Source organism: Eumetopias jubatus, unplaced genomic scaffold, assembly GCF_037043125.1.
Source record: "Eumetopias jubatus isolate StellerSeaLion01/CBP00866 unplaced genomic scaffold, mEumJub1_p1.0 scaffold_9, whole genome shotgun sequence".
In the NCBI taxonomy this organism is placed as follows: domain Eukaryota; kingdom Metazoa; phylum Chordata; class Mammalia; order Carnivora; family Otariidae; genus Eumetopias; species Eumetopias jubatus.
The window spans coordinates 53,026,860-53,054,422 of NW_028274815.1; the positions used below are offsets into that span (position 1 = coordinate 53,026,860).

Genomic DNA, 27,563 nt, shown 5'->3' on the forward strand with positions numbered 1-27,563 from the left:
TTCCTTGACTTCCCCTGTACTTTTCCTGTGAAGGGCAGAATCTCCTGGCAAAGACTGTTAACCTCTTTGTTTTCCCAGAACCTTCCACAAGGCTGTTTACGGACATGGTTGGGGAGGGTAATTGTATTTGAATTTCGTAGTTGATCATTCAAAACTGGCAGACCCTGGGCTGGGGCACAGTGGACCCAGCAATCAGGGAGGCCAAGAATCCTTTCTGACAATTCTGAGCCTACAGCAGACCCAGAGGCTCCACTGGGTCCACCATAAAGTTTCATATCTCGAAAGCAGCTAACACAGCAAGGAAGTTCCTAGAGCCGCACCACAGGCACAACCATCACCACTCCCTACGGAGCCACAGGAAAGAGCAAATGATTGCATCACTTTGTTGAGAACAACTCTTAAGTGACAACTGCTGTAAAGTAATGTCATGTTCTTGCGTTGTCATCAACGAGGGAAACTCTCCTGTACCTCACCCTCCCCACTCTCACAAGGCTTTTGTCACTTTCTTGAGGAAGCCAGTCAGCGGCTGCAGGAGAGAAGGGCCACACACCTTCATGGCCCTCCGCAACTCCTGCACGTCGTACAGCACGGTGGGCGTCATCATCCCCACGATCACCCGCTCAAAGTTGCCACTCAGTTCCGACTTCAAGTCGTCTATCAGGTCCTGCAAAGCAAGCAAGGGGCTCTGTGTAACTGCCACACTAACTTAAACCAGCCGCTCTCAAAGTGTGGGCCAGGGCTGCCTGGGGTCTCCAGACCCCTTCAGGGGGGCTGCAGGGTCGCAACTCTCTTCATGATAACACGAAGACAGTATTTGCCTTTTCACTGTCATTCTCTCACAGTTGTACAGTGGAGTTTTGCAAAGACTACTGGACACACGTACATTTCTACAATTATGTTACAAGGCTTTTTAAATGCCCCCTTTCCAACTACGTATCTGTACAAGACCAGATTTTCTTCCTATGCTTCAACCAAAACCACACATCACTGCAAACAGTGCAGAAGCAGGTATGAGAATCCAACCGTGCTCCATTAAACCGGGCATTACAGAACTTCGCAAAATGTAAAACCATGCCAATTTTCTTGCTAAATGTTTTTGTCTTGGAATGTATAGCTATTTTTCATAAAAGTGTTATTTATATTAACATGTAATGTGTTTATTATTTTTAAATAAGTTTTAACAGATATATATTTTTTAAATGCCTGTTTTAATTTCTAATATGGCAAATATCAATAGATATAATCCACAAAAACAAAAAAGTCCTCAGTAAGTTAAGAGTGTAAAAGGATCTTGAGATCAAAAAGTTTGTAGACTCTGACTTAAATGTATTCACTCACTTAGCAATGTACTTTGAATATATTTCCGAGTCGATAATCACCTATGACATTTTTAACAGCTGCTAAAATTTCTATATGTACATGCAATATAATTTCTTTCATTGGTCCCCTGTTTCTATTTGTACTGTTACATATACATGCATTTAGCTGTTATCTTTGTGATCATTCATGATTATATTTTTAAAGATTTTATTTATTTATTTGACAGAGCAAGACACAGCGAGAGAAGGAACACAAGCAGGGGGAGGGGGAGAGGGAGAAGCAGGCTTCCTGCGGAGCAGGGAGCCTGATGCGGGGCTCGATCCCAGGACCCTGGGATCATGACCTGAGCCGAAGGCAGACGCTTAACAACTGAGCCACCCAAGGCGCCCCCATGATTATTTCTTAAGACTCAATTCCCAAAAAGAAATGTAATTCTTTGGACAAAGGACCAAATTCTAAAGAAGGTTATTCACATCTCCTCCTAGAACAGGTCAGAGAGTTCAAGAACCCACTTAAGATCAACCAATATAAGAAGCTCAGATACTGTTCAAGTCAGATCTCTGATTCTCACAAACCTGTCCGCACAGCCTCTGTATTTCAATCTCTTGTGCATCTTTTTATGTCAAATCCACACATACTCCGTGAATGAACAAATTAGTGCTCAATCCGTTAATGCTGGGCATCTTAACAAACTGCCATCAGATGGGCTTCGTTCGGAGGCTGAATATTCCAGTTCACATATCACATGAATGTTCACACCGATCTGTGCTCATTAAGTGTCTTTGGGACGGAGAAGAGTTCCAAATGCCCAAAAGACAGTCTGAGCTATGAAGAATTTCATTCCCCACTGGGGTCCCAGCCAAAGTTGGCATGCAGATGCCCTGGGGGATCGCCAAGCCAGCTCTGTCCCAGCCAGCACTTTAGTGCCAGTCTTCGAGAAACAGCTGCAGTTGGACTAGCTGTAAGGTTTCTCGAGGATAGAAACATTTACCAGAGTTACTGTACTCCGAGACCTAAAACACTCAGTGATAATGTTTCCTCCATAAAAAGATTCTTGCTAATCACACAGACAGGTTTTCAGTGAGGAGGAAAGGTTGGCTGGAATGGCTCTGGTAAGTGAGTTGCTGAAAACGGAGTGTGAAAGAGGGTCCCTGAGGGGTGCACGACTCAGAGCAGAAGGGGTGAGTGAACACCCTCTGAATGCATAAGCTTACAAATTATATACATGTTCACCAACACACTGGCCTCATTCTAGAATTTGAGACGGTGTCCCTCAACTGAGGATCATCAAAGGAATGAATATATGCGACAAATGGGTTTAGGTGGAAGAGTCGGAATAGACTCTAAATCCTAGGAGAGCCTGTTTAAAACAAACTAGATATAAACACTGCTCCATCCACAGTGGCCTAACAGCAGCCTGACCCGGATCAGGAAGACAGTGCTGGAAGGGTGGGGGCAGAGTCCACTGAGCGACCGAGTCCCTGCAAGGAGCTGGGTGGGAAGATACCAAGAGCCCCCTGAAATCACTGCTGGCTAAGGACAGTGGCGGGAACACGCTGAAACCGTTTTTTTTTTGTTTTTTTTGTTTTTTTTCAAGACCATCTTTAAACAGGGCAAGGATCTGCTTCTGAAAACCCAGGGCCACTTCAGGAATCTAGCTCGGGAAGAGACCCCAGCCTCCCTGCTGCCTGACAGGTTCTTCATCAGCCCCTGGAGCCGGAGAGGCTGCGGCCTACCCTGCCGATGGTGGTCTTGTAGGCCGTCCTGATTTCCTGGCGCTGGGCCGTGTTGCGGTAAGCGAGGATGCTGATGATGGCATCTTCGTCGGTGCCTGGCGGAGAGTGGGGACAGTGAGTGAGGTGATTTGAGAGAGGAGTCAGAAAACAGGTCCCCCAAGGACACCAGCGTTACCCCCAACACATGCAGAGCTCTTTTTAAGAGGTCCTTGTTCAGTAGGTTTGTCTATTTTTTCAGGAACCAGACACTAGATTTGAGTCTTAGCCTCTCCTTTTTTTTTAGCCTCTCCTTGAATCAACTGTTTACCACTGAAAAAAAGGCTAACTTCTCTGAGCGTCAGCTTCCTTACCCAGGAATGTGCGTGACCATAGCACCTTCCCTCACAGGGCTGCTGCAAGTGTTCAATAAAACAAGGAAGTGAATTCCTTAGCACAATGCCCCGCAGTGACTAAATAGTCGCTAAATGCTGACTGGGATTGTGTTTTACCCCTCCTCTGCAATTCTTTTCACGTCTTCTGGTTCTTCTCTTCTGTATCTTCCATGTTCTTGCTTTTCCTCTCCTCATTTTTTAAAAAGACATAATTTATCTATCTGAGAGAGAAAGAGAGAGAGCAAGAGAGGCAGAGGAGGGAGAGGGAGAAGCGGACTCCCTGCCGAGCGCAGAGCCCGATGCGGGGCTTGATCCCAAGATCCCTGAGATCACGACCTGAGCCAAAAGCAGACGCCTAACCGACTGAGCCACCCAGGCGCCCCTCTTCTCATTTTTAATCTTATCATTTCCTCTGAGTTTTGAAACAATTCGGACTCTTAATTCACTCGCACTTTGCAGGGTTCTGCTTCTTAATTTCAGCATAATTAGCGAAAAGTGTTGTGTTAGTTTCAGGTGTACAATATAGTGATTCACCACTTCTGTCCATCGCTGAGAGCTCGTCACTACTGTACTCAACCCCCTTCACCCGGCACCTGCAGGTTTTTTTTTTTTTTTAAAGATTTTATTTATTTATTTGAGAGAGAGAGAATGAGCGATAGAGAGCACGAGAGGGAAGAGGGTCAGAGGGAGAAGCAGACTCCCTGCCGAGCAGGGAGCCTGATGCAGGACTTGATCCCGGGACTCCAGGATCCTGACCTGAGCCGAAGGCAGTGGCTTAACCGACTGAGCCACCCAGGCGCCCCAACCTGCAGAGTTTTAATGGGCTGCTCACTGCATGCACTGGCACTCTGAGATCCGTAAATGTGTTTTTCATTTCCAAGCTATCCTTCCTGACCTCAGACAGTTCCCTTTTGATAACTGCTGACGAGTTCCCACTGTGCAATACCCGACCAGAACTTCATGAGAATTACAAATTTTAAATATCCTAAATTTTGTGTGCCTGTTTCTTGAAGCAACTTTGACGGGGCGGGGGAGGGGCTTTATTCTGATTTTTCAAAATCGGTCCCTTGTCTTAGTAACAGCTGGATGTTCACGTATGTTTGGTGAGTTTTCTGCTTCCTCACTGTTTAACCTGTATGGGGAATTGTGAAGGACGACGGAAGAGATTCTACTGGGATATTTCAGGGAGAAATGAAAAAGTCTAGATTTACCATAGTTATTCTTTGCAAGATTAGAAATCCAGAAAAGTGTGAGCCGCAGGGACGGAAGCTACAGAACTTTGTTTACATACCTTAGGGACCTACTCTCTGTTCTCTTAAAAAAAAAAAGAGGTATCTATATACAACCTTCCTATTTTCCTTCAGAACTCTCAGTGAGGGAAGATCCATCTTTCACTCACCCGTTTCTATAAAAGGCACCATCCTTCTTTCAGTCAGGTTTGAACCCTCAAAATAGATTTTTTTTTTTTACCCTCTCTCATCCTCCACATTCAAATTTCCTGCCAAGGCATACAAAATCTAACTCTAAAAATCGTTTTTGCCTCCATCCCCTCTTTGATTCCTACCACTACTACTCCAATTCAGGATTTTGGGGGCTTAGACACATGTAATGTCTGTTAACTGGTATTCTTATCTCCTAATTGGTCTTTCCAAAGTCCTGCCAGATTCATTTTCCTACAAGGAAAAACTCTCAGAGGACCCCTCCCCTGCTCAGGAATACACAATGCCCCCCCCCCCCCAGTCATCTGCTGGATTTACTACAGGAGCTGCAGTCTGGCATTTGAGACTTTCTACAATATCCCATTCACTGTTGTAAATATCCACACAAAAGGACACCAGGCAGCCAAATTCACAGACCTAGCTCTTGAATTATTTAATGTACTTGATCCAACTGTACTGCACTCCTTTCTCCTGACCTTCTTCATTCCCAGTCTACTGGTTTGTATGTCCCTCTAGCCACCCCATAAGAGTGTCATGATTGTGGCACTGGTTTCCTGGACAATGCTTTTGGGTCATCCCCCCATGTCTGTGATTCTACAGGTGGCCTTCCCGGTAGCAACCCCAGGACCTCCCTTTGGTACCAGCCAACGCCTGCTTTCCAACTACCTCCTGCTGCAAGCCACCTCTCCAAGTATTTACTGTGAGTCCCCTAGGCCTCAGCTAAACTGGAAAAGGGACAATGCTCACACTCCTCTCATGCCTTTGCTCATGCTATTGCATTCACCTGAAACACATTCTCTCTTGCCTCTACTGAAACAACTCATCTTGCAAAGCCCATCTCAAATTCTATATCCTCTGAGTTTTGCCTAATGCCCCCAAATTAAATGTGATCTCCTCTCTGAACCTAATGGGATCTCATTTGTGCCCCTCCTATCACTATCATATTGTGATAGCTATTATCACGTTATTATAGTTATTTCTGTGCACACCTTACCCATCGAGCATCCATGGACTCGCTGGACTAGGTTTTATAATCCATGTCTCCTCCAACTCTCTGCCTTACATTGGTCCCCATATAAAAGACATTGACAAGAACCAGTTGTCAAATGTCTCCTGACTTTTGAGAATTATGAATGCAATGTGGTCCACATTCTGAATTATGGTATTCTTGCTATATACCAAAGAAATAGGAAAACATGAAAAAAAGAGTGGGCCAAGCACACTTTCCATCTTATTTATGAAAAAGGGAAAATGAGGGGAAGGACATATCGATTCAGAACAATGTTCCATTCAGAGGTGGGCAGCAGGACAGCACAGGCACTTAAAACTCCAGCTCTGGAGTCACGCTGCCTCGGTCTGACTGCCTGGAATTGCCTAGAATCCTGAGTCTAACACCTACTATCTCTGAGATGTCGGGCAAGTTAGCTAACCTCCCTAAATCTCAACTTCGCAGCAGTAAAACAGGCTGTTGTCTGTTATTGTTCTTGTCGTATTTGCTGCTAGTAACACTGGGGCTAAGTAAAACAAGCTCTTTGGGGGGAGAAAAATTGGGAAATAAGGCTTCATGATCAAATGTTTTTAACTAAATCACAAGAAGATTATAAATAGCAGCTATGAACCAAGGGCACTTCTCTGGCCAAACATCCACCCAGGCAAGAGCGGCCAGAGCACGCCCACGTGCTGAGTGTGACTCATGGCTCAGTTCCACTTATTATGTGATTTCACTTCTCTGGGTCTCAGTTTCACATCCATGAAATGGGCTGAAAATAACAAGTGCAGTCGCTGCTTTCACTGCATTGCTGCGCTGTTGTGTACATACTCGTCGAAATAATGTTTGTGAAAGTGCTTTGTAAACCCTATGGCACCAAACACATACAGCACTAACTGGACAACAGATACATTTCTAAAGTTTACATTTAGATTTGTAACGTTCTCATGCAAAACAGATTTAAGTGGGGAAATCCAGAACGAGTGCATTAAATGTTAATTCTGTAAGAAAAGTGACGAATACCCTCCCATCTAATCTGTCTTAAAAGCCAACTTGTTCCCACTGTATTTTCTTAGAGACCTGCTCATTTTTTGCCAGTGGGCCCAGCACCCCCTGTGTGACTCTGTGATGCACAACACCTAAGGGCGTGTTTCCGTCCAGTGGGACACTTACCAAGCCCCTTCATGGCCTTCCTCAGGGTCTGGGCATCTTCAGTGGCACTGAATCCTGAAGCAGCTTTGATGGTGCCTCCTTTGGCTGCCTGGGCACACAGAGAAAGATGTGACTGAGTGGCATCATCTCCTTCAGCACGCATCTGCTGAGCATCTACCATGGGCCAAACACTATTCCTGGTGCTGGGGATACGGCAGTGAGCATGAGAGATGAGGCTCTTGCTCCCATGGAGCTGATGCTCTAGTTCAGGAGGAGGCAGACTGTAAATAAGCCAACAAATGAATATATACATGGTGTCCAGTGGTGGGAAATGCTAAGGAGCAGATAGAGAGGTCCCAGAAGGGCTGCTCTGGGTGGTGACATTTAGGCTGAGATCTGAATGACATGAAGCAGCTGGCCATGCAAAGACAGGGGGTTTCGGGGTCGTGGTGGTGGTGGTGGTGGTGGTGGTGGTGTTATAAGCAGAGGAAACAACCAAGGCAAAGGCCCCAAGGCTGGAACTAAAGGAGCAGAAGAGAGGCCAGTGTGGCCCAAGTTGGTGTGGGCAAGGAGGACAGTGGTCAGCTAAGTTCCACTACCACCTGTGCAGTAATCTTGTTCCCCCACCCCCACCCCTGTGAAAGGAACATATCAAACCTGAATCCAATCAGGCCCCTAGAGCCAAATAGCAAGTTACAGATACTAGAAGAGGGAAATGTCAACCCATAGCACAGGGTTGTAATCAGCAAAATCCAGACTGTGAGAAACACTATTTGATGAATGATCTAGGTTTATCAACAAATCAACTGCAAAGAGAGTAAGAAAAGAGAGAAATGGGGGCGGGGAGAATAATAGCTTAAAAGAGATTTAAAAAGGCATATCAATAATCATAATTTGGATCCTAAATCAACACTAAAAAAAAATGAGTTATGAGACAACTGGAAATCTGAACACTGACTTGATATTTGATGACATTAAGAAACTAGCATTAACATTTTTAGGTATGATAATGGTACGGTGGTTATATTTTATTTTTGAGAGTTTTAATCTCATATAGATTGAAAGGGTTTACAGATGAGAGGATAAGATGTCTGGAATTTGCTTCAAAATAACACAGGTCAGGGGAAGTAAGTGGAGATAAAGAAGAAACAAGACTGACCATGAGTTAAGAAAAGAATTATTGGTAGGCACACAGGGGTTCTTTTTAATACTCAGTCTACTACTTTCCTATGTTTTACACTTTTCCATAATAAAAGTTTCAAAAATGAAAAAGGGAGAAGGAAAATCAGAGATCTGGGCTGGGGCCAGAACAAGGCAGCCCGCACTGGGGTAAGGGGTTTATTGTCTGTCCTACGTGCAGTGGGAAGCCACTGGCAGGTTTTAAGCAAGGGGATGAAGGGGTATGATCTGGTTTACATGTTAAAAAAGATCTCTCAGGCTGCTGAAGGGAGAGGCAGAGACCAGTTAGGAATCTGGAGCAAGCCCCATAGACATGATGCTAGATAAGGGTGAAAGATTTGAAACGGGAAGAAACAGGCAGACTCAGCACATATTTTGGAGCAAAGGCGACAGAACTTGCTGATGGACGGATGTGGGAGGTGAGGAAAGAAAAGAATCAAGTGTAACTCTAAATCTTTCCCCTGAGCAGCCGAGGGCAGAGCGGTATCATTTACCCAAATGGGGAAAACTAGAGACCTACCAGATTTGGCATCGGGGGTGGAAGGCAGGGGGAGTGGGATTTAGAAGTTCTATTTTCAAAACGTTAAGCTTGGGATGTCCATTAAACACTCAAGTGGAGTTGTAAAAAGCACAGCTGGTTATAAAATATAAGCAGAAATCAAATCGAGACACATCAGCATGTGGATGGTATTGGATGAAATGACCTAGGGAGGAAGCGATTTCAACAACAGGGGTCCTAGGACAAGCCTGGGCCTCTCCGGTAGTAGAAGTCAAGCAGAGGAGAGCCTAGAAAGGATGATCAAGAAAGATCGGTCCTTGGGGCGCCTGGGTGGCTCAGCCGGTTAAGAGTCTGCCTCTGGCTCAGGTCCTGATCCCAGGGTCCTGGGACTGAGCTCCACATGGGCTCCCTGCTCAGTGGGGAGCCTGCTTCTCCCTCTCCCTCTGCCCCTCCCTGTGCTTGTGCTCTCTTGTGCTCTCTCTCTCTCAAATAAATAAAAGGAAGGAAGGAAGGAAGGAAGGAAGGAAGGAAGGAAGGAAGGAAGGAATGGAGGAAGGAAGGAAGGAAGGAAGGAAGGAAGGAAGGAAGGAAGGAAGGAAGGAAGGATCCTTGAAGTAAAAGGAAACCCGGGATAGCATGTTGTCCAGAGGCTGAGGAAGGAGGGAGGGGTCAGTGTGTGCCAAGGGTAGTGGAAGAGGAGGACACCAAAGGAATGGTCAGATTTGGCAACACGGAGGTTCCTGGTGACCCTGACAAGACCTTTTACAGTAGACTGGAGGAGACTGAAGCCTGACTGAGTGGGCAGAGGGGAAAATGGAAAGTCATGAGGAGGAGAGAGCCACCCTGGACAACAGAGATGCTGACTAGCATCACTAGAAATGATCAAATGCCTTAAAGTAAGAGGTACTCTGATGTTACAAGGGATTAAAAGTTAGTGAACCTGAGGTAAAAGACCTGTACTCTGAAAACTATAAACCACTGATAAAAGAAATTGAAGATGACACAAACAAATGGAAAGATATTCCATGTTCATGGATTGGGAGAACAAATATTGTTAAAATGTCCATACTACCCAAAGCAATCTACAGATTTAATGTAATCCCTATCAAAATACCAACAGCATTTTTCACAGAACTAGAAAAAAATAACAGTAGAATTTGTATGAAACCACAAAAGATCCTGCATAGCCAAAGCAATCCGAAAAAAAACAAAACTGGAGGTATCACCATCCCAGATTTCAAGATATACTATAAGCTGTAGTAATCAAAACAATATGGTACTGGCACAAAAATAGACACACAGACCAATGGAACAGAATAGAGAGCCCAGAAATAACCCCATTATTATACAGTCAATTGATCTTCAAGAAAGGAGGCAAGAATACACAATAGGAGAAAGTCTCTTCAACAAATGGTGTTGGGTAAGCTAGACAGCTACGTGCAAAAGAATGAAACTGGACCACTTTCCTACACCATACACAAAAATAAACTCAAAATGGGATTTTGAGTTTATTTTTTGAGTTTATTTAAAGACCTAAATGTGAGACCTGAAACCATAAAATTCCTAGAAGAAACCATAGGCAGTAATCTCTTTGACATCAGAGGTAGAAACATTTTTCTAGATATGTCTCCAAAGGCAAGAGAAACAAAAGCAAAATTAAACTACTGGGACTACACCAAAATGAAAAGCTTTTGCACAGTGCAGGGAACCATCAACAAAACAAAGAGACAACCCACCGAATGGGAGAAGATATTTCCAAATGATATATCCGATAAGGGGTTAATATCCAGAATATATACGTAATTTATTGTAGAGAGCAAAATGGAGTCCCTCATTTCAAGCAGGAGCCTGGGTCAAGCAATGACGCAAGCAGTTAAGGTACTGCAGCTAGGAGATATGGTGGGGACCAGCGTCAGCTGACACTCCAGAACTGATAAGGAGCAGAACCAGAGGAGGTCTGCGGGGACCCAAAACTGATTAAATCCCTTTAAAAAGGGAAGGATTTTGGCAGCAAACTGTCAGACTCTTCAGACATGACCCCTCTATGTCTGACCACTTAAAAAAGGCAACTGCCACTGAAGGCTCTGCTGGATTGATCTTCGAACAGAACCGCGATCCTTCACTGCTTGAACATCAGAAGCAGTAGTGCCGAGAGCTGACCCGGACCAGACCAAGGCCTTATCTCAACTGCGGGCCCACAGACTGACTTCACGTTTGGTTCCTTAACTTCCTGCACCCTTCTGTGAGCTTGTTTGTTGTGTGGCTTGTCTTCTGTCCTGCCTTGTGTGCTGTATAAGAAGCCAAGTTTAATCACATGTGAATTGTCATTGGGTTTGGAATCCTGAACCCGCTTTATAATTGTGATTTGACTTTGCTTTAGGATTGAATAAAGCTGACATTGTGGAAAGACACAACTCATGTATGCGCCTTCATAGCGTGCTCATGACATTTACACAAACTCAACATCAAAAAAACAAATAATCTAAAAATGGGCAGAAGACATGAATAGAGATTCTTCCAAGAAGACATACTGATGGCCAATGGACACAAGAAAAGATGCTCAACATCACTCATCACTAGGGAAAGGCAAATCAAAACCACAATGAGGTATCACCTCACACCTGTCAGAATGGCTAAGATCAAAAACAAGAAACAACAAGTGCTGGCAAGGATGTGGAATAAAAAGGAACCCTTGTTGCTGCTGGCAGGAATGCAAACTGGTGCAGCCACTGTCGAAGACAGTATGGAGGGTCTTCAAAAAAGTAAAAACAGAACTACCGTATGATTCAGTAATTCGACTACTGGGTATTCCAAAGAAAGCAAAAACACTAACTCAAAAGGATATATGCACCCATATTTTTATTGCAACATTATTTACAATAGCCAAAATATGGAATCAACCCAAGTGTTCGTCCACATAGATGAATGGATAAAGAGGATGTGGTAGATATAATACAATGGAATATTACTCAGCCATAAAAAAAAAGAATGAAGGGCACCTGGGTGGCTCAGTTGGCTAAGCATCTGCCTTCAGCTCAGGTCATGACCCCAGGGTCCTGGGATCGAGTCCCACATCAGGCTTCCTGCTCAGCGGGGAGTCTGCTTCTCCCTCTCCCTCTGCTCCTCCCCCCTCCACTTGTGCTCAATCTCTCTCTCTCTGAAATAAATAAATAACTTTAAAAAGAAATGAGTAAAAAATTTAAAAAGAATGAAATCTTGCCATTTGCAGCAACATGGATAGATCTAGAGTATTATGCTAAATGGAGTAAGTCAGTCAGAGAAAGACAAACACCATATGATGTCGCTCATATGTGGAATTTAAGAAATAAAGCAAATGAACAAAGAAAAAGAAGACAAACAGAAAAACAGACTTTTAACTACAGTGAACAAACTGATGGTTACCAAAGGGGAGGGGGCAGGGATGTGGAAATAGGTGATTGGGATTGAGAGTACTATTATGATGAGCACTGAGTCATGTAAAGAGTTGCTGAATCACTATATTGTACACCTGAAACTAATGTAACACTGTATGTCAATGACACTGGAATTTTAAAAACTAATAAATAAAAATTTAAGATGAGTGAACCTGATCCTGTCAAAATAAAAATCAAAAATTAAAAACAACAGCAAGCAAAACAGAGGCCAGTGACCAGTAGGGACCACCGCCGTTGTATTAATGATTTAGAGATAATTTACTGATTAAGATCAAGGTGCCCTGAATGTCTTGAATATATTTACTGATTTATTAATACGTGATTTATGTTGTGGGAGGTAGTGTAGACAAACACATATAATGCAATATGAAAAATCAGACTCCTGGGTGACTCAGTCAGTTAAGCGTCTGCCTTTGGCTCAGATCATGATCTTAGGATCCTGGGATCGAATCCCCTACTGGGCTCCTTGCTCAGCGGCAAGTCTGCTTCTCCCTCTCCCTCTGTGATCTCTCTCACTTTCGCTCTCTCTCAAATATATAAATAAAATCAAATAAATAGGGGTGCCTGGGTGGCTCAGTCGGTTAGGTGGCCTGCTCTTGATTTCAGCTCAGGTCATGATCTCAGGGTTCTGGGATCAAACCCCATGTCGGGGTCCAGGTCTACCTAAGGATTCTCTCTCTCCCTCTCCCTTTGCCCCTCCCCTGTTCTCTCTCCCAAATAAATAAATAAATCTTTAAAAATAAATAAATATGTAAATAAGTAGATGGGGAAATTCAGTGACAGGGCATAAAACACAGAAAACTAAGGTAAAGCTAGGGGGGTGGGAAGGAAACCAAAATGCAGACCTTAAGAGCCTATACAGTTATTAGAGGGAAGCCACAGATTTCTCTGCCTAGAAGCCAAAGCAAGAGGGAACTGTAATCAGTAATGAGAGATTCACTGTGTCTGTAAGAGGAAAAGAGACCAGTTGCCCCAGAACTGCCCTGCTTTTCTTTGTACTGAGATTACAGAGAGGCAATCTGCATTACTAGAGCTCTTCTGGGCTCCTTGATTTAGCAGTAGAGAGTAGAATCAAACTAGCTTTGGGTTTTTGTTTTGTTTTTTAGAGAGGAGGGGGGAGACAGAGAGAAGAGAGGGTAGGAGCAGAGGGAACAAGAGAGAGAGTCCCGGGGCGCCTGGGTGGCTCAGTCGTTAAGCGTCTGCCTTCGGCTCAGGTCGTGGTCCCAGGGTCCTGGGATCGAGCCCCGCATCGGGCTCCCTGCTCAGCGGGAGGCCTGCTTCTCCCTCTCCCACTCCCTCTGCTTGTGTTCCCTCTCTCGCTGTCTCTGTCTATCAAATAAGTAAATAAAATCTTTAAAAAAAAAAAAAAAAAAGAGAGAGAGAGTCCCAAGCAGTCTCCATGCCCCAGCCCGGAGCCTGACACGGGGCGTGATCTCATGACCCTGAGATCATGACCTGAGCTGAAATCAAGAGTTGGGACGCCTAACCGACAGAGCCACCCAGGCGCCCCACTAGCTTTGATTTTAAATATATCTTCCTCTCCGTATTGGACACTAAGCATTATTACAGCCCTTCAGCAACCCATGTTTTGATATTCTGAATTCTGTTTTCTTGTCCTTAAAAATGACCCAATTAGTCATGATCAGCATTAGAACTGTTCTGCCTCGTCTCCTTTCCCTTAGTTAATTTGTCAGGTGTCTGCATTGTGGTGTGCATTTGATTGGCTGAGGTTGCACATGGGGAGGATCTAAGTGATCTTCTTGGCACCAGGATGTCAATGGGGTTCAGACCAAGCTGGATACCTTCCTCTGTTCATAGATGGTGCTATGTGCTTTTACGATGCTAGGGCTCACAAGCTGAGGGTAAGGCTAAATTTAGGGCTCAGGTCACATAGTAGGTCTGTTTCTCCTGACTTTTCTGATAACGTCCTTTTTGGTAAATGGTGGTAGGATGTTATGGTAATGGGAGGAAACAGAACAGGGAGATGATATGAATTATTGAGTGAGAAGGGTTTTATATCTTATATAAGCCTTGGTTGAAATGTACCCATAGCCTTATGCCCATGATCCGGTAAAATCTAATATTCATGAAGAGAGTTCCATCTCCTCTACATCACTCTTAGGGTCACGAACACTATAAAGGGAATTCTGATATTGAGGGAAATTTCATCTGTGGGTCTTTGTGAAGGAGACACACTGGGCTACAGTGAGAGGTAGTAAAGCTTACTAGGGGGAACATGGATATTGGGGTGGGATAGACCCAGCTTTGAATCTTAGCTTCAACCCTTTCCTTTTTTTTAGAAATGTGTTTTTTTTAAGATTTTATTTATCTGACAGCAAGTGAGAGAGCACAAGCAGGGGGAGCAGCAGAGGCAGAGGGAGAAACAGGGGCTCAATCCCAGGACCCCGGGATCATGACCTGAGTTGAAGGCAGACGCTTAACCGTCTGAGCCACCCAGGCATCCCGGCTTCAACCCTTTCTAGCTGGGTTGTCAATAGGGGGAGTTTCATTTTTCTCACCTGTACATTAAGATTAATGATATCAACTCACAGAGTTCTTGAAAAAATGAAGCAGAATAATATAACAAAGCATTTAGCACAGAATCCAGCAAAGTAGTAAACACTAAAACAAAAATTCAAACTCAGTGGCTATCATCGCCATCATAATTATTAAATATGACTTCAACAAGATCTCCACAATAAATATAAGAGTGAACATTCTTATATCTATTTCTGATAATCTCTCTTTTTTTTTTAAGATTTTATTCATTTATTTGACAGAGAGAGAGACAGCGAGAGCAGGAACACAAGCAGGGGGAGTGGGAGAGGGAGAAGTGAGCTTCCCACAGAGCAGGGAGCCCGATGCGGGGCTTGATCCCAGGACCCTGGGATCATGACCTGGGCCAAAGGCAGACACTTAACAACTGAGCCACCCAGGTGCCCCTCTGATAATATCTTAATGTAAGCCCATGGGGTAATGCCAAAGCAAAATCCAGAATAGAGCATTTGTACAGGTGGCAAAAACAACGTAGAATAGATCAAAGGCTCTCTGATGATTTAATTTCACCCAAGGACATAATGTGGACCATCTAGAGGAACAGAGGATGTTTATGCCCTTAGGGAAGCTCTCTCTGAGGACACACTTTGCTCACTGTGGTCCACATCGAGCCCATCCAAAGGCCTCAGGTACCAGAGAGTATGGGCCTTGCCTGCTGCAAGCCCAGGCCTTCACCTCCTAGATATGGTCAGCATCTAGCATTTAGTCACCACTCTCTATACACCTGACAGAGGAAAGTAGAAGTCAATGACATTAACTTCCTTGGACACTGTTAGAGGTTGAATTGTAACCCCCCAAAAGATATGTTGAAGTCCTAACCCCCAGGACATCAGAATGTATTCTTATTTGGAAATAGGGTCATTGTAGATGTAATTAATTACATTAAGATGAGGGCATTCTGGAGTAGGGTGAGCCCCTAATCCAATATGACTGGTGTTCTTATAAGACAGCACGTGAGGGCGCCTTGGTGGCTCAGTTGTTAAGTGTCTGCCTTTGGCTCAAGTCATGGTCCCAGGGTCCTGGGATCGAGCCCCGCATCGGGCTCCCTGCTCAGCAGGAAGGCTGCTTCTCCCTCTCCCACTCCCCCTGCTTGTGTTCCCCCTCTCACTGTGTCTCTCTCTGTCAAATAAATAAGTAAAATCTTAAAAAAAAAAAAAAAAAGACAGCACATGAAGACACAGACACATGTCCAGGGAGAACACAACATGATGCTGAAGGCAGAGATTACAGTTAACCCTAGGACTGCCAGGAAACCCCCAGAAGCTAGGAAGAGGCAAGGAAGGAGTCACCTACAGATTTGCAGAGGGCTTCTGACCCTGCCAACATCTTGATTTTGGATTCATGGCCTCAGAACTGTGAGGCAACAAATTTCTATTATTTTAAGCCACGCAGTTTGTGGGACTTTGTTATGGCAGCCCTAGAAAATTAATACAGGTTCTTTCATTCTTTTCTACTATGCATCAATAGTAAGTAATAAGCAAACTGGTGATTTGCTGTCAAAATTCCAACATGGCCCAACTCAGCCATTGGCTTCACTATGAGACAACTTTCTGAGTGAAATGTTTCACAGGTTTCTTTTGGGGCTTTATTGCAAAATTTTGGATGGTGCCCAAAACACTGCATTCGACTTTAACACAAACTGCATTGCTGAGGGAGGCTACTGTGGGATTAAAATTAATATCTAACAAGATGAATCAATGGAGGGATTTGCAAAGATGTTTCAGCTTATCAATTAACATTCTCAGTGACTCTTTCTTCCAGGAAAAAGATAAGCTCAGGAAACTTGCTCCTGGTCGCCCTGCAGTAACCGTATTGATCAAATTCCAGGGTGTAATGTACCATTATCCATTCTGGGGAGGTAGGGGATTCTATCCCAGGAAGGCTTCTTGTGGCAGTAGGCAAAGGAAACAGGGAGGATGTAGGAAAGAGTAATAAAAATGAATGGCTAGACACAGGCGTTAGAGCACTATCGATGAAATATTATTCAGTTATTAAATAATCAGGAAGTTAATAAATGTCAAAAGTTGGAATCCAATACAATGGAATACTGTAGGTCCACAACCTCCTCAGGAGCTTTCCTGGCATCATGTGAAGCTGACCCCTGTAGGCAGAGGGCACAGGAAGACTGAAGAAAACAAGCCGCTCCATGTCGGTAGGTGACAATTTTAACAATGGCAAAGGGAACTTACATATGAGGCTTGTCTTGAGCGGCAGCAAGACAAATTGATCCCTAGACTCATCCTTGAAATCTTAAAAAGTTTATAAAGAGGTCCTAAATGGGCTCAGTCGTATATACCGTGCAGTTGTCTTCAACCACACATCACCACCTCAAGGCAATCTCCTTGGAGCAGTCTCTGGGAGCAAGAAAAGTAAGCGGAACCCACGTTCCAGACGGGCGGGAGTGAGGAGCCTCTGACTGTCCACGTCAGTCAGTGGTCATATCTTTTTTGATGATAATCCCCAACAAATACTAATCAGCAATAAAAAGTCATGAAGGAACAAACTGCTGACATGCTCATAGTAACGTGGATGGATTGCCAAAAATACAACACTCGGTGAAAAAAGCCAGACACACAAGAGTACCTATTCTATGGTTCCACTGATAGGATGTTCTAGAACAGGCAAAACTAATCTATGGTAATGACAATCAGAACAGTGGTTATATTTCTGGGGTGGAGTGGAGAGCAGGGAGGGGACCAACCTGAAAGAGGCATAAAGGAACTTCCTGGAGCGAGGAAATGTTCTTTCTTGATAGAGGAGTAGGTTACATGGTCCATGTTTGTCAAAACTCATCTACCAGTAACCTTAATAGCAGTGCATTTCACTATGTGTAAATTAAAATCTATTTAAAGGGGCGCCTGGATGGCTCAGTTGTTAAGCGTCTGCCTTCGGCTCAGGTCATGATCCTAGTGTCCTGGGATCGAGCCCCGCATCGGGCTCTCTGCTCAGCGGAAAGCCTGCTTCTCTCTCTCCCACTCCTCCTGCTTGTGTTCCCTCTCTCGCTGTGTCTCTCTCTTCAAATAAATAAATAAAATCTTTAAAAAATTAAAATAAAATCTATTTAAAAATATTGTAAATACTTGAATATAGTAGCTTTTAAAACATGTTTTCTTTTTAGAAATGTAACGTATGGGGGGGGCGGAGCAAGATGGCGGAGGAGTAGGAGACCTGGATTTTATCTGGTCTCAGGAATTCAGCTGGATAGGGATCAAACCATTCTGAACACCTAAGAACTCAACAGGAGATCGAAGAAAAGAATAGCAACAACTCTCTGAACAGAAAAGTGACCACTTTCTGGAAGGGAGGACGTGCGGAGAAGTGAATCCGAGGCGATATTTGGGAGGACAGACGGCGGGGGAGGGGGCCTCCGTCGGCCGCTTCTGGCAAGTGATAGAGCCGCGGAGCACAAAATCAGAACTGTTAGAAGTCGGCTCCACTGAGGGACGTCGCTCCAGTGGCTAAGTGGGGGGTGGAACCCTCGTGGGACAGTGTGGTCTCAGGACCCTCGGGGTCACAGAAAGACCGGGGGCGCCTGAGTGCAGCACAGCTCCCAGGTATCGGAGAGGGGAAGCCGGCTGCAGAGACGAGGCCAAGGCGCGGGCTCTCAGCTCGGGGTCGCCATAAACCGTGATCCGCGGGCCAGTCGGGCCACTGCTCCTCCAGCAGGGACCCAACAAGCGGCAGATGCGGGGAGACTCCCCTTCCTCCCCAGGGAGGAGCGGCGCGGGAGCGCACCACAGGGATCTGCTGGGTTTGGAGACTCCACAGGGGGTCGGGTGCCAGAGATGGAAACGCTCGGTCACAGGCCGGGTGAGCACGGAGTGCGGCCGGAGACCGGGGAGACGGGAGTGATTGACTGCTTTTCTCTGGGGGCGCACTGAGGAGTGGGGCCCCGAGTTCTCGGCTCTTTCGGGGCAGAGATTGGGAGGCCGCCATTTTCACTGTCGTCCTCCAACGCTGGACGGAAAGTTTGCAGGCAACAAAAGCTCCCGAGAGCAAACCCGAGCAGATTGCTTAGCCCAATTGCCCCGGCAAAGACATTTGGGAACCATGGCAACAGGCCCCTCCCCCAGAAGATCAGCATGAACAGCCAGCCAAGACCGAGTTTACCGATCCATGAGAACGGGAGAACTCCAGCGCTACAGGAATACTGCACATAGAATTCATGGCTTTTTTACCATGATTCATTAATCTTTCAAAGTTAATTTTTTTAACTGTTTTTTTTTTAATTTTTCTTTTTCCCTTTTTCAAACAACATCTTATCAATCCCTTTTTTAAAAAAACATTTTTATTTTTCATTTTTAGTCATATTATATCCCTTCATAGTAGTTACCCTTATTTTTGGCAGTATATATATATAAGGTGTTCTCTCTTTAAAATGTTGAGATACAGTTTCTTCTAACAAATCAAAATATACCCTAAATCTCTAGTGTATGGCTTTGTTCTAGTCTCCTGCCTGATCACATTCTCCCCCCCTTTTTTTCTTTCTTTCTTTCCTTTTTTTTAATCCTCTTCTTTCTTTTTTCAAACATCTTATCAATTCCTTTTTTAAAATTTTTTATAATTTTCATCTTTACAGTCATATTCCATTCCTTCATCGTATCAACCCTTATTTTGTACATATATAAGTCTTTCTTTCTTTAAAATTTTAGGAGGCACTTTTTTAACAGACTAAAATACACCCAAAATCTAGTGTGTGGCACTGATCTATGCATTAGCCTGATCATATTTGATCATATTCTGTTTTTTTTTTGTTTTGTTCTGTTTTTGTTTGTTTTTATCTTTATCTTTTTTTTTTTCTCTTTCTTTTTTCTTTCTTTCCCTTTCTTTTCCCCTGGTTTCAGGTCTTTTCTGATTTGATTAGAATATATTTTCTGGGGACGTTGTTAACCTGTTAGCATTTTGTTCTGTCATTCATCTATTCTCCTCTGGACAAAATGACAAGACGAAAAAAATCACCTCAACAAAAAGAACAAGAGGTAGTACCGTCTGCCAGGGACCTACTCAATACGGACATTAGTGCGATGTTGGACCTAGAGTTCAGAATCATGACTTTAAAGATACTAGCTGGGCTTGAAAAAAGCATGGAAGTTATTAGAGAAACCTTTCTGGAGAAATAAAAGAACTAAAATCTAACCAAGTCGAAATCAAAAAGGCTATTAATGAGGGACAATCAAAAATGGGGGCACTAACTGCTAGGATAAATGAGGCAGAAGAGAGAATCAGCGATATAGAAGACCAAATGATGGAAAATAAAGAAGCTGAGAAAAAGAGAGAGCAACAACTACTGGATCACGAGGGCAGAATTCGAGAGATAAGCGATATGATAAGACGAAACAACATTAGAATAATTGGGATCCCAGAAGAAGAAGAGAGAGAGAGAGGGGCAGAAAGTATATTGGAGGAAATTATAGCAGAGAACTTCCCTAATGTGGGGAAGGAAACAGGCATCAAAATCCAGGAGGCACAGAGAACCCCTCTCAAAATCAATAAAAATAGGTCAACACCCCAACACCTAATAGTAAAACTTACGAGTCTCAGACACAAAGAGAAAATCCTGAAAGCAGCTCAGGAGAAGAGATATGTAACCTATAATGGCAGAAACATTCGATTGGCAAGAGACCTATCCACAGAGACCTGGCAGGCCAGAAAGGACTGGCATGATATCTTCAGAGCACTAAACGAGAAAAATATGCAGCCAAGAATACTATATCCAGCTAGGATGTCACTGAAAATAGAAGGAGAGATAAAAATCTTCCAGGACAAACAAAAACTAAAGGAATCTGCAAACACGAAACCAGCCCTACAAGAAATATTGAAAGGGGTCCTCTAAGCAAAGAGAGAGCCTAAAAGCAGCATGAACCAGAAAGGAATACAGACAATATACAGTAACAGTCACTTTACAGGCAATACAATGGCACTAAATTCATATCTTTCAATAGTTACCCTGAATGTAAATGGGCTCAACGCCCCAATCAAAAGACACAGGCTATCAGACTGGATTAAAAAACAAGACCCATCGATATGCTATCTGTAAGAAACTCATTTTAGACCCAAAGACACCCCCACATTGAAAGTGAAGGGGTGGAAAACCATTTACCATGCTAATGGACACCAAAAGAAAGCTGGGGTGGCAATCCTTCTATCAGACAAACTAGATTTTAAATCAAAGACTGTAATAAGAGATGAGGAAGGACACTATATCCTACTTAAAGGGTCTATCCAACAAGATCTAACAATTGTAAATATCTATGCCCCGAACATGGGAGCAGCCAATTATATAAGGCAATTAATAACAAAAGCAAAGAAACACATTGACAACAATACAATAATACTGGGGGACTTTAACACCCCCTGACTGAAATGGACAGATCATCTAAGCAAAAGATCAACAAGGAAATAAAGACTTTAAATGACACACTGGACCAAATGGACTTCACAGACATATTCAGAACACTCCATCCCAAAGCAACAGAATACACATTCTTCTCTAGTGCCCATGGAACATTCTCCAGAATAGATCACATCCTAGGTTACAAATCAGGTCTCAACTGGTACCAAAAGACTGGGATTATTCCCTGCATATTTTCAGACCACAATGCTTTGAAACTAGAACTCAATCACAAGAGGAAAGCCAGAAAGAACTCAAATACATGGAGGCTAAAGAGCATCCTACTAAAGAATGAATGGGTCAACCAGGAAATTAAAGAAGAATTTAAAAAATTCATGGAAACCAATGAAAATGAAAACACAACTGTTCAAAATCTTTGGGATGCAGCAAAGGCAGTCCTGAGAGGAAAGTATATAGCAATACAAGTCTTTCTCAAGAAACAAGAAAGGTCTCAAATACACAACCTAACCCTACACCTAAAGAAGCTAGAGAAAAAACAGCAAATAAAGCCTAAACCCAGCAGGAGAAGAGAAATAATCAAGATCAGAGCAGAAATCAATGAAATAGAAACCAAAAGAATAGTAGAACAGATCAACGAAACTAGGAGCTGGTTCTTTGAAAGAATTAACAAGATTGATAAACCCCTGGCCAGACTGATCAAAAAGAAAAGAGAAATGACTCAAATCAACAAAGTCATGAATGAAAGAGGAGAGATCACAACCAACACCAAAGAAATACAAACAATTGTAAGAACATATTATGAGCAACTATATGCCAGCAAATTAGATAACCTGGAAGAAATGGATGCATTCCTAGAGATCTATCAACTACCAAAACTGAACCAGGAAGAAATAGAAAACCTGAACAGACCTATAACGACTAAGGAAGTAGTCATCAAAAATCTCCCAACAAACAAAAGCCCAGGGCCAGATGGCTTCCCAGGGTAATTCTACCAAACATTTAAAGAAGAATTAATACCTATTCTCCTGAAACTGTTCCAAAAAATAGAAATGGAAGGAAAACTTCCAAACTCATTTTATGAGGCCACCATTACCTTGATCCTAAAACCAGACAAAGACCCCATCAAAAAGGAGAATTACAGACCAATATCCTTGATGAACATGGATGCAAAAATTCTCACCAAAATACTAGCCAACAGGATCCAACAGTACATTAAAAGGATTATTCACCATGACCAAGAGGGATTTATCCCTGGGCTGCAAGGTTGGTTCAACATCCACAAATCAATCAATGTGATACAATACATTAACAAAAGAAAGAACAAGAATCATATGATCCTCTCAATAGATGCAGAGAAAGCATTTGATAAAGTACAGCATCCTTTCTTGATCAAAACTCTTCAGAGTATAGGGATAGAGGGTACCTACCTAAGTATCATAAAAGCCATCTATGAAAAACCTACAGCAAATATCATTCTTAATGGGGAAAAACTGAGAGCTTTCCCCCTAAGGTCAGGAACGCGGCAGGGATGTCCACTATCACCACTGCTATTCAACATAGTACTAGAAGGCCTAGCCACAGCAATCAGACAACAAAAAGAAATCAAAGGCATCCAAATCGGCAAGGAGGAAGTCAAACTCTCACTCTTTGCAGATGATATGATACTTCATTTTCCACTTTATGTGGAAAATCCAAAAGACTCCACCCCAAAACTGCTAGAACTCATACAGGAATTCAGTGAAGTGGCAGGCTATAAAATCAATGCACAGAAATCAGGGGCATTCCTATACACCAACAACAAGACAGAAGAGAGACAAATCAAGGAGTCGATCCCATTTACAATTGCACCCAAAACTATAAGATACCTAGGAATAAATCTAATCAAAGAAGCAAAGGATCTGTACTCAGAAAACTATAAAATACTCATGAAAGAAATGGAGGAAGACACAAAGAAATGGAAAAACGTTCCATGCTCATGGATTGGAAGAACAAACATTGTGAAGATGTCAATGCTACCTAGAGCAATCTACACATTCAATGCAATCCCCATCAAAATACCAGCCACTTTTTTCAAAGAAATGGAACAAATAATCCTACAATTTGTATGGAACCAGAAGAGACCCTGAATAGCCAGAGGAATGTTGAAAAAGAAAAGCAAAGCTGGCGGCATCACAATTTCGGACTTCCAGCTCTATTACAAAGCTGTCATCATCAAGAGAGTATGGTACTGGCAGAAAAACAGACACATAGATCAATGGAACAGAATAGAGAGCCCAGAAACGGACCCTCAACTCTATGGTCAACTCATCTTCGACAAAGCAGGAAAGAATGTCCAGTGGAAAAAAGACAGTCTCTTCAACAAATGGTGTTGGGACAATTGGACAGCCACATGCAGAAGAATGACACTGGACCATTTCCTTACACCACACACAAAAATAGACTCCAAATGGTTGAAAGACCTAAACGTGAGACAGGAGTCCATCAAAATCCTAAAGGAGAACACAGGCAGCGACCTCTTCAATCTCAGCCACAGCAACTTCTTCCTAGAAACATCACCAAAGGGAAGGGAAGCAAGGGCAAAAATGAACTATTGGGATTTCATCAAGATAAAAAGCTTTTGCACAGCAAAAGTAACAGTCCACAAAACCAAAAGACAACCGACAGAATGGGAGAAAATATTTGCAAATGACATATCAGATAAAGGGCTAGTATCCAAAATCTATAAAGAACTTATCAAACTCAACACCCAAAGAACAAATAATCCAATCAAGAAATGGGCAGAAGACATGAACAGATATTTTTCCAAAGCAGACATCCAAATGGCCAACAGACACATGAAAAAGTGCTCAACATCGCTCGGCATCAGGGAAATCCAAAGCAAAACCTCAATGAGATACCACCTCACACCAGTCAGAATGGCTAAAATTAACAAGTCAGGAAACGACAGATGTTGGCGGGGATGCGGAGAAAGGGGAACCCTCCTACACTGTTGGTGGGAATGCAAGCTGGTGCAGCCACTCTGGAAAACAGTATGGAGGTTCCTCAAAAAGTTGAAAATAGAGCTATCATACGATCCAGCAAGTGCACTACTGGGTATTTACCCCAAAGATACAAATGTAGGGATCCAAAGGGGTACGTGCACCCCAATGTTTATAGCAGCAATGTCCACAATAGCCAAACTGTGGAAAGAGCCAAGATGTCCATCGACAGATGAATGGATAAAGAAGAGGTGGTATATATACACAATGGAATATTATGCAGCCATCAAAAGGAATGAGATCTTGCCATTTGCAACGACGTGGATGGAACTGGAGGGGGTTATGCTGAATGAAATAAGTCAATCAGAGAAGGACATGTATCATATGACCTCACTGATATGAGGAATTCTTGATCTCAGGAAACAAACTGAGGGTTGCTGGAGTGGTGGGGGGTGGGAGGGAGGGGGTGGCTGGGTGATAGACATTGGGGAGGGTATGTGCCATGGTGAGCGCTGTGAATTGTGCAAGACTGTTGAATCACAGATCTGTACCTCTGAAACAAATAATGCAATATATGTTAAGAAAAAGAAAAGAAGGTGGTAACAGGAGGGGAAGAACGAAGGGGGGGAATCGGAGGGGGAGACGAACCATGGGAGATGATGGACTCTGAAAAACAAACTGAGGGTTCTAGAGGGGAGGGGGGTGGGGGGATGGGTTAGCCTGGTGATGGGTATTAAGGAGGGCACATTCTACGTGGAGCACTGGGTATTATGCACAAACAATGAATCATGGAACACTACATTAAAAAGTAATGATGTAATGTATGGTGATTAACATAACAATAAAAAATTAAAAAACAAAACAAAACAAAAAAAGAAGTGTAACATATGGTCATTGTATTTAGAAAATTAAAAAAAAAGAAAATTAAAACACCCATAGCTCCACCATCTAGAGTAAATAATTTTAGTATGCCACAAAATGTAGTATTAACATGTTAGCAAAGATTAGAGTGAATATGTAACTGTTATTTATGCTTGTATTACTATTGTTTAAAAATCATTATACATGTGAGGAAGGTCTAAAATAAAATGATGGAAAACAATTGGGAATTACAATACTGTGACTATTGTGTGTTTTTCCTCCCCTTTAAAAATGTCCTTTATCTGTCCAATAAAGAACAGTGATGTTGGAAAAACAGGTACTAGGAGGAAAGATGAGAGCAACTGAGGTAATTTTCCTCGAGTGAGGAGCACAGTAAAGGGTCACTAGGTTATAGGCTTCACATGTAGGAAGCCTGTGAGCTTGTTGCAGACAGGAAGAGTGTCACATTAATTTTGAGTCCCAGAGCCAAGTACCATATCTGGCACAAAGTTGGGACACTGTAAACGTTTCTGAATAAATCTTATCCGTGTCTGGAGAGAATCAAGAAGAAATGAATTTCAAAATAAAGCATGGAGATTTAGGGTAGATATGAGTAAGGTTTTGACTGTCACGGATGATAAAGAAAACTCTAGAATGTCTAATGTAAGACAATGTTAAGAGTATATTACTATTTGTTCAAGATAGTCTACACCTCCATCTTCCTAGAGGAGGCCATTTAGAGCTGGAAGGATCTCCAGTTGCTCTCCAGGTATAAGATTCTATTTCTATTATTCCTTCCAAGAAGACCAGAGATTAGAATCACCTGTCTGTTCAGATACTTATTTGGGTGGGAGAAGGAGAGCAGATGGCCAGCCACAGGTAGAGCCTGTTTGCAGCTAAGAGGCTCAGCTTCCACCTCAACACTGAACTTTATAGAACTCCCCAAGGGATCCAATTCCCTGCCTGTCCCAAAGATCAGATAATCAGGCTCTGAGGAGTCCGGTCATGGCCAAAAACAGGCGGCAGATGACAAGCCCAGATGGCTAACAAACACCCTTCTTGATGAGCCTGAAATGATGTTACACCAAAATGTGGATGGCACTTGTCTCCCAATGGTAAGACCTGTGGGATTTTTAGTTTTTCCTTTTCATTTGCCTGGAATTTCTATAATGAACACGAAAGTACTCCCGCAGAGAGAAAACTACAACTTTCCTTTTTTTTTTTTAAAGATTTCATTTATTTATGTGACAGAGAGAAACACAGCGAGAGAGGGAACACAAGCAGGGGGAGTGGGAGAGGGAGAAGCAGGCTTCCTGCGGAGCAGGGAGCCCGATGCGGGGCTCGATCCCAGGACCCTGGGACCATGACCTGAGCCGGAGGCAGACCCTTAACGACTGAGCCACCCAGGTGCCCCCTACAACTTATTTTTGTATCTCTGGATGTTAAAAGGATTCCAAGCATTCTCTTTTTGAATTAATTTTCAGGGTCAAGTTACTCACCACCCGAAAGAAATTAAAAGGGTGCTTGAAAAAAAAAAAAAACCTGCCTTTTCATTTCCTCCTCTCTCCCCTCTATTAAGCAAACAATCCTCTGTAAATCCCTAAATACACATCCTGTACCTGTCCCTGGCTGACAACAGGCAGGGTGAGGCACTCCCCAACTTACCATGGCCGCGACTCTCTCTATATCAGGTTCAGAGTTCAGTCACCCGAGCAGAAGTTCCTCTGTGATAAAAGCAGAGGGGAAATTACTGTGATGAGAGATGTGTCATTAAAATCATTAATCAGGATAACTTGTAGTTTGCAGAAGTTAAACCATTAGGAAATAACACCCACTGTCATCGAAAGGCCAGCTATTGATTAGCCAAAGATACAAAGGCCGGGTTAATGATTAGAAAGTGCTCAAGCAAGCAAGTTTATTACTCCAACAAAACACTTCCCAACCTGCTCTTTTGTCTGGAGATACACATTACAGAAATGGTTCCTGTTGTTAGGATGAAGTACATTACTTGTAGTCAGGGCAAACCTGGATTCCGAACAGTAAGCTCTAGTGGAACAGAACAGGTGTCTCCTTGGAGAGAAGAGATAATGCAGCCGCGTTAAGGAAAACCATGGCACTCCAGCCCACGCTCTGTGCGTGTGTGTGTGCGGATGAGTGTGTGCACGTGTGCGTGTGTGAGGCCAGCCGCCGGCCAGCCCACATTAGACCTGTCATTTCCAGACGACCATTTTCACTGCCACCATCTGGGGATGTGCAGGTGCTTCTTCCCTCAAAGCTTCAGCCTTACACACTCAACTTTGTCCTCCGTTCTGTGCAGCAAGGATGCTCGATCATTGCACATGTACTCAGTCACTCAGAATGCAAGGAATGACATGAGTCTGGGCCAGGGCTCTTGGTCTCGTGATTGACAGGCAGGCCTCTGAGGGACAGGCCAACTGACTTTCTGTTTCCATATCTGAGTCCTATGGAAAAGGCTGCTCTCCTAAGCATTTTGTTAGCTCCTTGATACTCAAAAGAATCATCCTGGAGCCAGAAGCATGGGCATCCCCTGGGAGCAGTCTCAGGCCTCCCACCCCCACCCCAGACCTACTGCTAGAGTCTGCATTTTAACAAGATTCCCCCAATATTTGTCTGCACAGTACTTTGAAAAGCACTGGCCTAGGCCACCTTACCAAGCAGCATTTTTCAATTATACCCC

At 43.4% G+C, this 27,563-nt stretch overlaps 1 protein-coding gene across 1 annotated transcript in view; it reads right to left on the bottom strand.

The window, feature by feature from the left end:
- Positions 1-27,563, bottom strand: part of ANXA4 (annexin A4) — a 74,176-nt gene that overhangs the window by 19,551 nt on the left and 27,062 nt on the right. The window contains exons 2-5 of the mRNA XM_028116284.2: positions 26,531-26,589; positions 7,028-7,115; positions 3,057-3,151; positions 551-664 (exon numbers count right to left, since the gene is read on the bottom strand). Coding sequence (XP_027972085.1) covers positions 551-664; positions 3,057-3,151; positions 7,028-7,115; positions 26,531-26,533 — 300 coding nt within the window. The 5' untranslated portion in view covers positions 26,534-26,589. The remainder of the gene's footprint in view (positions 1-550; positions 665-3,056; positions 3,152-7,027; positions 7,116-26,530; positions 26,590-27,563) is intronic.